This window comes from Tasmannia lanceolata, unplaced genomic scaffold (assembly GCF_043159265.1).
Source record: "Tasmannia lanceolata isolate RefF3 unplaced genomic scaffold, GAP_Taslan_0.1 ptg000004l, whole genome shotgun sequence".
NCBI classification, from domain to species: domain Eukaryota; kingdom Viridiplantae; phylum Streptophyta; class Magnoliopsida; order Canellales; family Winteraceae; genus Tasmannia; species Tasmannia lanceolata.
In genome coordinates, this window is record NW_027518681.1 from 4,481,951 (window position 1) to 4,496,839 (window position 14,889).

At 38.1% G+C, this 14,889-nt stretch overlaps 1 protein-coding gene across 3 annotated transcripts; it reads right to left on the reverse strand.

Annotated features, from left to right (window-relative positions):
• Window positions 1-673: 673 nt before the first annotated feature.
• Window positions 674-13,596, reverse strand: LOC143876085 (Arabinanase/levansucrase/invertase). 3 transcript variants are annotated; one of them, XM_077377710.1, is made up of 3 exons: window positions 13,303-13,596; window positions 11,791-12,281; window positions 674-1,786 (listed from the first exon to the last, which is right to left on the reverse strand). In XM_077377710.1, the coding sequence occupies exons 1-3, from the start codon at window positions 13,340-13,342 to the stop codon at window positions 932-934; spliced, it is 1,386 nt and encodes a 461-aa protein (XP_077233825.1). In that variant the 5' UTR covers window positions 13,343-13,596; the 3' UTR covers window positions 674-931. The 3 variants fall into 3 exon arrangements, with proteins under 3 accessions (XP_077233825.1, XP_077233823.1, XP_077233824.1); XM_077377708.1 differs by having other exon boundaries at window positions 11,791-12,381; window positions 13,303-13,595; XM_077377709.1 differs by having other exon boundaries at window positions 11,791-12,360; window positions 13,303-13,594.
• Between the last annotated feature and the right edge of the window lie 1,293 nt (window positions 13,597-14,889).

The window sequence follows — 14,889 nt, forward strand, 5'->3', positions numbered from 1 at the left end:
AAAAGTAAACCCATGGTTGGAGAGTGTGAACCAATATTTCCAGATAGATAGGGAAGTATGAAAGATGATTTCCATTCTAGGGAAATATTAGATGAATTGATAGTATATGAGATTTTGCTAATTTTTTTTCTTACAGGAAAGATGCCAATAGTCCCGAGAATGGAATTTCCATAATGACTGCATGGCATGTCCCCTTTCTTTTAGAGTTCTAGGTCCATCACAAGGGAAACAAAACAAAAAATTTCATTATCAGGTATTGATCGTGAGCTATAGGCATATAGAACACCTTTCAGTAGTATCTTTAGTCACGTGGATGGTAAATGTGTTGTTCCTAATGGAATGAGTAACAAAGCAACTTTACAGCCTGCTGCTGTCAAATCACCACCCCCAAAAAACAAGCGATCCCTTGTGTTAATGATGACTCTTATTTTAACTGTTGTAGTTAGCAGGTAAAGGCTATAAAAAATCCTAATTAATAGAGTGCCATTATCAAATAATGGAGTGCGCAGACCAATTCTTTAAATTTGACAGAAAGGAAAATTGTCTTTGTTCAGTGGTGCCTGTTCAAGCAGAAAAATTGGCCAACATAACATTGGGTGAAGAAATATTGTAGTACATAACAAAGGATCAATGGAGTTTTCATCATGATTGACACTAAATCCACCCACCAGTGTAAGGCAAGAACAAAGCCATGGTTTGATTATTAAATGATCTTTAATGACAAGGGTGATCCCTCACCCCTCTTCAAGTATATAAACATGACTTCAGTAGGAGATACATATCCAAATACATTACAAAAGTTACTGTAAAAAGGGAGATTACTGAGCCACAACACCAATGCATTGGAATCAAGACTGAAGATATAATACACACTGTAATTGTAATCAGTAAACAAAAGCATCAAGTATTAGATAAACTCTAGAGATATTACTCAACCTTGGGTTCTTCTCCACCAGTCTGGAAGTCTCCATCTTTTGTGCCAGTATATAGATACTCTAGACCACAATGGGAACCCAAAATTGTACTCTAGAGGCTCGTCTGCCGCTCCCCCGACGGTCAGAGGCAACCACACATACCTTGAGTCTCTCAACTCGGCCGGATTCCACCTATCCGCCATAAAGATAAAAGAATCTGGCAACCCTGGCAGAGGCAATACGAAAGTGCTTTGTGAGAAAAAAGTAGTTGCCCTAAAGGCCTTGTTCCCACCTACACAAGGGTTCCCCATTGTCTCCCATGTACCCATCATAGACTCCGCCGCATGGGCATATACTTCATTAGGAGCCCACCCTGTGCAACCTGAAGTGATCATGTAATAAGTCCCTTCGTGTTTGAAAACAGCGGGGGCTTCTCTATGTTGCCCCACTAAAACCCTTCTCATTACTCTCGTAACGTCAAGATAATCATCCATGAGAGGGCCTATGTGAAGCTCGCTGTTGTCCTCCGAAGAGTAGATAAGGTAGGCCTTGCCATCATCATCTTTGAAGATAGTCATGTCTCTACTGTCAAACCCGTGTGGGCGTTTGCTATAGAGATACTTGAAAGGTCCTGTAGGAGAGTCACTAACGGCCACACCCACAGAGGCTTTGGTATAATTAACATCATCTATATGCATCCACATCACATACTTTTCTGTCTGGTCATTGTAGATCACCTTTGGCCGCTCGAGCACATTGGACTTGTACAGATCATGGGTGATATTTTCTTCTTCTCCTGGAAGCACGACACCCTCATGCGTCCACGTCCACAAGTCCTTAGAAGAGTAGCAACTGACTCCCATAATGTCAACCTGGTGCAAACCAACAACATTCATTACTACTACAATTTTGGTACTGGAATAGAACAAGTTTCCAAAAGAACCACATGCAAAATGTTAGTTTTTTTCATTTTTTTTCGTAGTTCATACTCAGTCCAAGTATCAAAGTGGAAGAAAAGGACAGTTTTCCACTGTTTTTTTTTTTTTTTTTGAATGGTAGTTTTCCACTGTTGATATTGCTGGTAAAAATAGACAGTGTCTTTCCCACTGTTATATCGCTAGCAAAAATATACATACAAAGAAAAATAATGTAAAAAGATTGAAATCCACTTAATGAACAAATGAAAATTGAAACACAAAGTATTGAAGCTAGGAACTAAAGCATTTAACAACCAAAACTAGCTAGGGAAATTCCTATTCTAAAATTGCTCTCATACAAAGATGGGAAACAATGGAGACATGATAAAAAGATGTTGGATTCAAATGAAACGGAGGTTTTCAAGATATCCGCACAGAGGAAAACTTAACTAATGGAGATTGAACTGTCACTGACTTCAATCCAGTCCATGTCCATCTTCGAGATCCGTGGTGCTCTCTTCCAATCCGATTTCAGAGATGTGTTATTTTCCAGAGTTATCAGGAAGAAATAATAGATTTTATAGAATTCCACTAGTAAATTACCATTTTTGAGAGGAAAAAATGCATCGCATCACCAGTACTGCAATTGCCAAAATAACCATCATAAAATTGGTAATTACAAACAGTACCATTATGTGCACAATTCCCTCAAAAATTTTCCAATTAGTAATTGCCCCCAGTTTGAATTGAATATAATATGAGATTTTTTTGCTCTTCTTCCATCTATCTGTTTATTTCTGAATTTCCTCTATTTAAAATGTTCCTTCGTTTGACCATCCAAAATAATGTAACTGGTATTTAAAAAAATTTCATGACTTAATTATTTGATGAAAATAAATATATAATAATATTTTATTTTTTTTCTAAAATTACATCAGTAATATTTTGCAAAAATCTACCAAAAACAAAATTCTATTGAGTATTATCAATGTCTAAAATTACATCAGTAATATGTTTTTCCTTTTCGAATTCCCATTTTGATATGATTAATTATCAAGTATTATCAAAGAAATTGGATTTATTTTTCGTGCATCTATTGAGCACTCTTAACTAACTCAAATCATATACAATTAAATATGAAAAATGGGAATTCTACAGTTAATTCTTCAATGTCAATTACCACATTTCGATGAGTCACAACATGGGCAATCAGTAATCAATTCAGTTTAGTGTTATATGTCGCACGCTAGAGTTCATCACAATGGCTTTTCTAATTAAGTGTATTCCAGCGTGCAGGTAATTCAACATATTCTGAAAAAAATTAAAGAACATCATAACCCTATATTTTTGTTGAATTACTTTACAATCCCTAGACCATCGCATGTGTATATTTCCACATGTTGTCAATAGGTGTGATTGATGACGGTCGCTGCGGAAGTGCGTTCTTCAATCTTCGGAGGATGAACGGATCTTCGGCGAAAAATCTCAATTCTTGCAAGGGGATACAGGAAAACAAGATAAAAGATGATGAAAAAGGATTAAAGATTAGAAGAGCCTAATGTCAATTTTCAATTTCAATAGAAAGGAAAAGGATAGAAAAGATGAGAAAATCTCTCTAATTTCTCCCAAGGAGGAATCTTTACCATCTCAAATTCAAATCTCAAAAACCAATTACAAATGAGAGGGAAGAGGCTGTATACAGGCAGCTCCTAATACTACATAAAAGGTCTGAAATAGCCCTAATGCAAATGTCATGCCCAAACTACCCCTACTAATGTAAAATGACATGAAAAATACATGAAACTACAACTACTAAGCTAAGACCAACGAAAAAGCCTGACTAATGAGCTATAAGGGCTTATGTAGAGAATGACAATAGGGATGCTCATGTGAAATGCGCCTACACATATCTATGCATTTCCTCAATCACATAGAATTGACTATGGTATCCAAGTGCCATTTTTTCGAATGGTAGAAATGCATTAAAGAAATAGGAAACAACACACTGCTCACCAGCTGTCACATTCAAAATAAACAACAAAACACACCAATCACTAAATTGATTCCAACAGAAAAAACAATGTGTACCCTATGATCTTTCAACACATCTGTCGATCTGCTAGTGAGGAAGCAGATCCCTAGCCAGAGATGGGGTTGCGAAATTCGCGTATAGCCCTCCTTATCCTCTACCCACCTAATCACATCTCTTGAATCTCCCTCCAAGATCAAGTTATCATAAAGGCTAGGCTTCTAGAATATAATATCCCACATGAGAGCCAGAATTGTTGATGATGGAACTCGTCAAAGTTTAGTTCCACAGGACCCTCGGCTTCATTGGAGTCTTTCGTGCCAATCGGGCTAAGTAGGCTCCTACTAGCTTGACCACAACCTTTAGGTCTCTAAAGATAACCCCACCCACCCCCACCCTCACCCCACACACACAACAAACACCTATCGGCTCAGAATTGTTGATGACGGAACTCATCAAAGTTAAGTTTCAGAGGACCCAATGAAAGAGAAACTCAATGAGAGAAAGAGGTATCTCTACTGATAATGCCAACCCTCTAAACATCCCCCTTTCTCCTTAATTCTGAGGCGAACAACTTAGTGTTGACCGCCGATTGAATGATGGGCTTAAACATGCCATGCCTGAGAACATCGATAGGTTTGACCGGACTATCAAATACCCTCCCCTTCCTCTCATTACACAATGTCCAGAGAACAGCCGAAGGCAAAGACTCCATAAAGCTTCCCCCTAGTGCCTTCCACAAAGAGAAATACCAAGCATCAATTAGATTAGTCATTGAACCGGACATGACTCACTCCACATTAAACAATGTGAGCACATAACTTTGAACAACCGAAGAACGGATATGAAGGTGGTCCACAGATAGAATCAATCACACATATAACAAAGTGATTGAAAAAAATTCCTCCTGTGGTTAATTAGGTGTTCCACAGCTAGGATCCCGTCAAAGCACGTTGTTGAACAGAAGGCCACAATACTCAAGGAAAGAAGGATCATCTAGAGTCAGTAAGCCAAGAAAGATAGGCACCAAATACCAGGCAATTGCATACAGAATTTCGCTGTGAATGATCTCGAGGTGGGTGGGTGTAATGCTGGTGTTTGGGGAGGGGGGAGGGATCCAAATCTTCCAATCCTCCTTTTGTCCCTAATTAGATGGCATCCAGGTTGGCACGAGGTCAACCACTGAGTTGATCTCATGCTTAAAGAAATCCCTACAGAAGAGGAATACACTATGATCAACATCCCTCATAAAAGTAAGAGTTTAAATATTCACATCTTTTTGGGAGGACAATCTTTCAGTCAGCAATATGGTATTTCCCAACAACTTGTATTTTTTCACACAATCATATGCCTTCTCAATGTTGATATTAGAGATGATTCTCCCATTCTACTCCTGGCATGGGAGTCAATGCATTCCTGGGCAATCAAGATCTCATCCAGAATCTGGAAACCAGCCACAAGGCACTCCGATATATGGACATAACATGGTGTAGCACTACCCTGATTCTCAATGAAAGAACCTTGGCAAGAATCTCATAGATACTTCCCACCAAGTTGATAGCCCGAATGTCCCTAAGAGACTCAATCCTGTTTTTTTCTTGGTGATTAAGGTGGTGAATGAAGTGCCAATGCTCCTATCCAAGCCAGCGTCCTCATAGAACTCGTTGAACACCGCTATAATATCTTCCTTCACAAAGTCCCAACAGTGCTAGAAGCAGGCAATGCAGAATCCATTATGATTAAGAGCTCTACCGCCCTTCATGCTCTTCACAACACCTTCGGCCTCTTCCGTAGAGAACAATGTTGAAGGCATTACCACTTGTTGCCCCCACTAACATGCACATTGCCACCTACTAATATTATCATCAGGAATCCCCACCAGTGATAGCCACTTCTACCAACAGCAAACCAACTGTCACTGGCATCCATAGCAGTGCTCACAATTGCTATTGTCAGTAGGCCAACCAATAGTTTCTATAATTACCAAACCCATTTCCGCCCTCCATTGCAGCCATTGAAAGACTAATTGCCATGGAACGTTGGTACCTCCAAGGCTCCAACAGGCAATTGACAGCCTACACATTCATCATGAATTATCAACAAAAAAGGGAAAAAACACGATAACCATGGATTACCAACAAAAAATAAAAATGACATGAATTCACTTGCTCCCATCCACATGCTCTCTCACCAATGTTGTCATCGTTTATTTCAAACATTTACTTCAAAGATAATCTTCGTATCAACTCCACCATTTCAATTAAAAACTTTATTTCGTTCTTGAGAAGCATGGTCAAGATTTTCCTTCCACCATATTTGGATCTTAGACTTCCAAGTTTTCAATTTTAGGGCAAACCTATAGCTGGTCATACTTGCATGTGCATCCATCTTGGACTATCCCATCGCCATCAATCCACTTTCTTATGACCATAGTTAAAGAGGTAGCTGGTTTGGTTGAGCGTTTACTAAAAGTGGAAATAGATTCAACCTAAATTACAAGATGTCAAAGCATGATGTAATGTGTGTATTAAGCCGAGGGTCTGTTTCATTTTTTTACAGAGCCTAGCAATAAATATACATTAGTTGTTCTAATTAATTGACTAAATGTGTTTCTCCTCTCTCTCTCTCTCTCTCTCTCTCTCTCTCTCTCTCACACACACACACACACACACACACACACTCCTTTTCCTCTCCTTCGTCTTTCAGAGTTTCATCATTCTAGATTTGATCGGACATGGTATCATAGAAAGATCATTCTGATCTGTAAAAAGCCAAGATTCTAGATTTGATCTGACATGGTATCATAGCAAGATCATTCGTCATGGGATAGAAGATTGTTCTTTACAATCATCCAAGATTCTGCGGCTGCTTTTCATTCCAGATCTGATACCTGATGTTGTTTTTCAATCCAGATCTGATTCATGCTGCTGTTTTTCATTTCAGATCTAATTCTTGTAGTAGCCTTTCATTCCACATCTGATTCCTACTGTTGTTTTTCATTCCAGATTCTATGCATCACTTGAAAATCATAGACATGATTTTATGAAAAAAAAAACTTACCTGAATGGTTGGCCACCTCCACCATCAGGTAACGATCATATTCTAAACATATTGAAGGAGAACCAATGTACCAAGGGTGTTATAGCGCTTCAATAGAAGCCAAGAGAAAGAAGGTATCCACTAAAATGAACAAGCCCACAATGCATGTTCAAAACCATAGAGTTCCTTTCATAATCTATAGGCATGATTGGGCCTAGAAGAGTCAATGAAGTAATGAACCCTAGTGGTTTATCCATAAATACTCGTTCGTGGAGAAGCCCATGTAGGTTCTTCACATTAATCTGGAGTATATCCTAATTGTAGATTATAGCAATGGTAAGGAAGAGAATGATACTCTTCGGCTTGATGATTGGAGAAATTTTCATGATAAGATGATCTGGGATAATGTCCCAATTGTTGTTATGATGGAGGACATGCATCTCTTCTTGCATGGCCGCGACCCATCCGTGATGATTGAGTGCTGGCCTAATAATTGTTGGTTCGACAAGCAAGGTGGCAAGAGGGTATAACACATACATCCTTTGTGCCTATTACTTTAACCAAGAATACACATGGTAAGTATTTCAATCTAAACTTTTTTGGGGCATAATCCTTCAAATAAAGAGAACACACTTCCAAAAACTCGAAATAAATCAAAGTTCAGAGTTTTCCCAAATAGTCGTTGCCGTTGATATGGAGATTGCATATTTAAAACTGATGATGGTAATCAATAAGACTTCCTTGAAAAATGCCTAAACCCAAAAGTGCCTAGCTATATTAGTGTTATCTAGCATTGTCAGCCGAAGTTTCATAGGATTAAGATGTTTTCTTTCTGAGCCACTATTTTCAAAGGTTTCTGGATAAGATATAAGGTGCAAATTCCATTCTTGTTCAAATATGATTGGAATTTTCCATATGAATATTCTCTTCATCCATAGATTGGAATATTTTGATTTTGATATTAAATTGTCATTCAAGCAAATCTTGAAAGTTAAGAGAACTTCGAAAGAAATCTAAATTAAATTTGAGGGAATAAAACCACTTAAATCCAGTGCATTCATTGAGATAACTGCTTAATGACGTTGTCGAATAACATAACAAGTGTTTCATCCTATAAATCATAATGAATAGTAGCAATAGGTTCATCAAAAATTGTTTACATGAAATTAAGGTAAATAGACTATCTTTCCAAATTGACAATTGTTACAAACCGACAAACTTATTCGAAGGGGGCGAGTTCAATAAACTCAAAAAAAAGCTCAATATTATCTTGTGGGCCCTAACTGCCCATGCGACATTTCCACTATTGCTACACAATTTTTCTTGGAGAAGTAAGCTTTTTAGCTTGGGTGCATCTAAGGGGTATAAATTGCATTTCCTATTACCTCAATTAGGAATTTTCTTGTGTCCATGCCCTTTATCACAAAGCCACCTCAGAAAATTCACATGCCCAATACAGACCCCAGATTGGCCCCAAATCATCTTAGACGGCGAATACACTTGTCATTTTTTTGTGAACCCCAATAGGGATGCTCTGAATCATATTGAACCCTACAAATAGGGATATGTATCAGCCAATATTTCAAATCCTGAGTAAAATAAGAACATAGTTGATTATAGACGTCCAAGGGCTAGGATGTTGTCCAAGTGAAAATGCTTAGAAAATGGAGCAACAAAATTGTGGACGAGTTTTCATTAACACCATTTTTCTAACTTGACATCCATTATCAACACCATTTTTAGATCTTGGGCATGTTTACTGAAGGAAAAGATTGACAAAAACAACACAACAAGAAAAGAAACCTCAGATATGTGAGACCTACATTATGTTGTCAAAAGAGACAGCATGAAGATAATTGGAGATTCAGCATCACTTGAATCAATCTATTGACGTTTTCTACTCCACAGAGAGAGAGAGAGAGAGAGAGAGAGAGAGAGCAAAATAATACCCAAAAATTCGTAATGATGAATTTCAGTATAGTAATTTGTATGAACAAGAACTATAGTAATCACTTTTTTACCCCTAATAGTAAAGGATATAAAGAACTTGCCAAAGGTTGCAAGATTCAACCAACATATCCTCATACAAAAAAATGAAAAAAAAAAACAACTCCTAGTCTAATTAGGACTTCTACTATACTTAAAACTACTAACTCTTCATGTCTTCATTGAAATAAAACTATTATACGGATTCTCCCTGCTACTCTTCAAACCCACTAGGACTCCTAACTCATCATGGAAACAAAATCACTTCAAGCCCCACAAATACAACGACTTTCTTATGTTGCAACGTGGCCCTTGTGGTCACTTAACTACTTAAGTGATTAATTATAAATGACCTAACATGCCCCTATCACTTATATGCATATATGCATACACAAATTTATACACACACATATAGGCATATATAGGCACTGCCTTCTTTGTCATTACGAAGTTCTTCCGCTCTACTCTTCAAAATGGACAGTTAGCTAAATGAGGAATGAATCTCGAGTCTTAAACGGTTGCTCCTCCAAAGTTGGGTTTAGGAATTGTCGACCTAAACAACCAAAATAGCAGTGGCTCCGCTGGATAGCGTGTTGGCAAAGGGATACACCGACCCTTTTTCCAATGCATTTCTTAGGACTTTCGGGTATGCCACATCGCATTCCAGATTATCTAAATGCTTAGGCTGGATGGAGTGCCTAGCAACATTTGTTCTTCGGTAAAAAAAGCACGATTCTGAAGGAAGAAAAGTCGTTTGATTTATGAAATACATCGTAAGTTTACCCCAATGGAATTGCCATTGAGTCAGATTCTTTCTATGTTGCTTGAGCATAGCTTGGTGCAACTGCTATAGTACCTTCCGTACTAATAGGAAAAAAAAGGTGATAGGGCGCTTTTGAGCCCTATGGCCTATCAGCCCTAATTAGTATAGCGCGCGTGCACACACACACACACACATATATATATATATATGAGGAAAATGATTGTAAGCTTGGCGCAGCAAGCTTAGGTGAGCTTGAGGGCCCAAGACTCATGGGTCCCACATCTTTTGTGGTGATCCAAACCATTCATTTGCAAGGCCCCATCATAGATAGGGTGTGTACCAAAAATCAGCTCCATTGGATCATTCTAACCTCTCCAAAAGCGGAGGGAAAAAATGGGCAGATTTGTGGCAAACGGTGTTTGTCCATTTTGCCCTCCACTTTTAGATGGGTTAGGATGATCCTATGGAGCTGATTTTTTGTACACACCCTATCTATGTAAGGGCCTTTCAAATGAATGCTTTGGATCATCCTAACAATGTGGGCCCACACGAGTTTTGGGCCCTCAAGCTCACCTAAGCTTGGTGCGCTCAAGCTTACAATCATTTTCCTCCTATATATATATATAGGAGGAAAAAGATTGTGCGCTCTAGCACACCAAGCTTATGGTGTGCTCGAGGGCCCAAATTGTTAGGCAAACGGTGTCTGTCCATTTTGCCCTCCACTTTAAATGGGTTAGGATGATCCTATGGAGCTGATTTTTTGTACACACCCCATCTATGTAAGGGCCTTTCAAATGAATGCTTTGGATCATCCTAACAAAGTGGGCCCACAAGTGATTGGGCCCTCGAGCGCACCATAAGCTTGGTGCGCTCGAGCACACACACACACACACACATGGACAGCATGAGAGAGAGAGAGAGAGAGAGAGAGAGAGAGAGAGAGAGAGAGAGAGATTGTCCTTGGACTATCATTGCTGATATATCACTCATGTATCGATCATTTCGCCCCCATCGTTCGTCAGTTACAGGTCGGCCCCAAGTACACTGTTCCATGCTTCCATGAAAAATAATAATGTGCAATACCACTTCCTATGGGAGAATGATATTTTTAGAAGTGGAAAATGTTATATTAGATTAAGAAAATTGATCAAGTAGCCAAAATCTACTTTGGTCAGTTGAAAATTAATCCAGTTGCAAGGGGAGTAAAATGAGCCATTAGATCAAATACAGGTCCAATTACAGCAGTTTAGCTTGGATTGCATTCCTGTAGGTTCTCTTCAATGTTTTCATTTAACTTACTACTAAGATTTATAGCGCAAGGTGAAACAGTTCTTTACTTGCATAGATCAAAGAACATATTATTTTGCAGGTCTCGTCATCATTCGAATAGATTTTATACATCAGTATAGCTCCATCAAACTGCAACACATTCTATCCAGAATTCAATTGCCTGTTAAGTAGTTAGAGATCAGGCACAAGAATGGTGTCAAGCAAGCCAGGATCAGATCAGAGACACGCATATAGATAGCAGTGTCCAGCTAACCAGAAAATCGTTATATTAACCACATCATTTCATGATTTCATCGAACATCCATATGCTCCTTCCTAACCCATATGAAAAGACCCTCAATATGACTTTTCTGATTCACTCTCTCTCCAACATATAAAAGTTAAAATGTTCAAGCATACTGACGAGTACCAGCATCAAATAGCAGTAAAATAGATTCAATAACGATCAATGACAACCATTCAAAAAGAAAAAAAAAAAATCAATGACAACCAAGTGACACAAAAAGACCAGAGGAATAAACATGATCCATGATCAGAGACTATTAACATGTATGACCGGATGAGGAAATCAAAGACATAGACTTAGGCAGTAAAATTACAGATGCAAGGTAAAATTCTAAAAACCAGAACCAACAGGACTTCAAATCAACATACACAAGGAAACGGAATACAAGTTGAGACAAAACATAGGTTGCACCAGACTTCTCATTAAGAGTAAATTAAAGAAGGAAAAAAAAAACAATGACATCATTTTAAAAAGAATTGAAAATTTATTTTCAGATAATATGATATATCATATTTCCTCTGAAAAGGAAATGGCATGCAAAATTTAGAAAAGTAATTGCGACTAACCCGTGCAGGTCCTTTTTTGTGTGCTTGGTAGGTTGGACCATCTTTATTTTCTCCATACCAATAGTATGTCCTAGAATTTTCAACATACAAGATTCCTCCCCCATGTGCTTGAATACAATTCCCATCCGTATCCAACCACTGCCGACCTGGATAGAAATACATACTATCATTCCCTCCCTTCATCGGATTTATTGCCGTTCTATGATCAGGGAAGAACAAAAGCCTGATTTGAGAAGAATCATCAAGGAATTCATCAATTAGCGACGGTTGCCTTCCTCCCAATCGTTTAGCAGCACGTGGGGACCGTCTGACTCTATGCTGGATTGTGAAGTTCTCCTCCTCAACCTCTTCAAGTTCTCTGGCCAACGGATGATGATGCACGCGCACGTGGACCTCTCCCCCATCCTTGTGACTCACAAGGGAATAAAAATGAATCATAAGAATGCATCCTACCATGCTCCAGACAAATGTAGACAGTGTACATCTGCTTCCTGCATTGCAACGGACAGCAGATGATTTCCTCTGTTTGTTCCTCACCCTCATTTTCTCCCTTTCATCTTCTAGATAATGCTGCATTAAAGAAAAATCAACCTATATAGATCCGAATCGAAGTTACATCCCCGGCATCTATATTTTCAACAGAGTGAAAAGAAAAGGCACAAGATTCGTATTGTAACAAAAAAAATCTATAGCACTCGTTGTAGAAGAATTGCTGAATACATGTCCCCATGAAACTAGCCTAATACCATTGAATAAAACAGTGAGCAGAAATTCACTTACATATGGTAACACAAAAACCCTAAATTGACTAGTGCTGACTTGAGAAGCAAAACTCACAACAACCCAATAAAAGCTAAATAAAAAGGAATTTCCAGCCTTGCGTAAGAACACTCGGAAATCTGTTACATGGAATCATTGGAAATCTAACAGATTCACATACCCAGAAATCAAAGACACAAAAATTTCCACAATTAATTTTCATTTGAGGAATGTAGCGACATTCATCCATTGAATTTCCTCTTACCAAAAATAACATGGAACAAATCTTGAAATCAAAGCACCAATCCAATTAAGAACGCACCGAAATGTAGAGATAGTTAATCCATTAATTGAAATAGAAAATGATATTACCTTGAACTATGCTAGAGAAAAAAGCCATTCGAGGAAGAAATCAAACATAACTCTAGAATTAAAATGAAATATCAAATTTCCCCTTACATAAGTTGCAACTAAGACTTAGATCAACAACTAAACATGCTTTATCATTATTGTTCAGGTACCCATTTGAAAGAACCAAACAAAAAGCATAAATTTCAAACCCAGATTACAGATATAAGAAATAAACAAAAAGCATGCACACCCACAAAGAAAAAAAAGAGAGAGAAAAAAAAAGCAGGGAAGAGAAAGAGAGGCAAACCCAATCAAACAAAACATAAGAAAAAGATGCTTTAATAAAAGCATGGAATCATCTCTATAAATGAAGGAAGAAGCTGAATAGTTTAGAGAACCTACCTGACAAGATCCTGATCATGAATGGAGCATTTGCAGACATGGGCAATCCAAGCTTAGCTGATTCAGATAACTTATTTACAGCAAGGTTTGTGAAATTTCTAAAGAACCCCAGTTCAGCTTTTTTGGAAGCAGGGTTTTGTAAAGGAAGGGTAGATTTTGTTCATTGGTGGATCTGGGCATGACTCAAAACCAAGGGTCTTTCTCCTTTTGGTCTCATGTCTCATTTTATGAATAGTAGAGGTAGGATTTCCTCCTCTTTTTTTTCTTGTTTTATTAAGTTCTTATGTTTTTCAATGATCATTTATTGGGGTACTTGGGGAAGATAACATATATCTGGTCTTAATAATAGAAGACATAGACAGATATTTTTAAAAAGTTACATTCAACTTAACCCCTAATGTTTAAATAGTTTGACCCCTAATACTACCAAAAACACAGTGGGCCCACATTGTTCGGATGATCCAAAGCGTTCATTTGATGGGCCCTGAAATAGATACGGTGTGCCCAAAAAATCAGCTCCAGAGGATCATCCTAACCCTTCAATCTGTGGACGAACCGTCACTGAGGGGGTCTACCTTGCACAAATTGAAACCACAGGAGGTCTACTTGTAACTTTTTAAACATTAGGGTTAAGTTGAATGTGTCAGAAACCAAAGGGGACCTAAGTGTATTTTTCCCTATTTTTTTATAGTGAGTTAAAAGTTGGGCAGTGATAATTTTACCCCCTTCTATGATGAACTCACCCCCTATTTTTCAAAATGGATTATACAGCCCACCACCATAGGATGATATAAACCGTCCATTTGATGGGCCACAATGCAAATAGGTTGTGCCCCAAAAATCATTTTCATAGGATGATCCCAACCATCCGATCTATAGAAGTTTCCATAATGTGAGTCCCTAATTAGATCATAGGGTTAGAGTCATGCTATGGTAATGATTTTTGGGGCACGGCCTATTTACGTTGTGGCTCATTAAATGGACGGTTTGGATCATCCTATGGTGTGGGCTGTACATACCATTTTGAAAAAATGGGGGGTGAATTTATCCCCGCCCTAAAAGTTTAGTTTTTATACGGAAATTAGGCATTAAGAGAAATAATATCCAGAGTCTTTTTTTATAAGAGAAGCTATATTCCCAATGTTTCAAGTTTGTTTATTGGGAATTACTATTGGCACCCATAAATTTAGATATTTTCGACCGTGTCATGTTGTTTTATTTGATTTCGTTTTAGGTGTCATGACTCATGAGTGAATTTAAGACTCTGTACAATGTATCCTAATTTATTTGGGATTTGCTAGGGACCATGGCAGGAAGGCATTTTGCGGCTGGCTATTGCATGTGGGAGCTCACTTGTCAACAGATTTTGTCTTATTCATTTAATTCATCTGAGGTGGTTGCTCACTTTGTCAGCAGATTTTGTCTTATTCATTTAATTCAACTGCGGTGGCTGCTCCCACATGCAACAGCCAGTCTCGAAATGCCTTTCTGCAATGTTCCCTAGCAAATCCCTATTAATTTACAAGTTGATGATAAAGTAGTCACCTCCCTTTACGGGTGTTTGAATACAGGGCATGTTTGGAAACC

Coding starts and splice junctions, on each gene's coding strand:
- LOC143876085 (XM_077377708.1), bottom strand. CDS start 12,366: ATGCAGCATTATCTAGAAGATGAAAGGGAGAAAATGAGGGTGAGGAAC. Junction 1,787..11,790: donor ACAAAAAAGGACCTGCACGG/GTTAGTCGCAAT, acceptor GGTTTGCACCAG/GTTGACATTATGGGAGTCAG.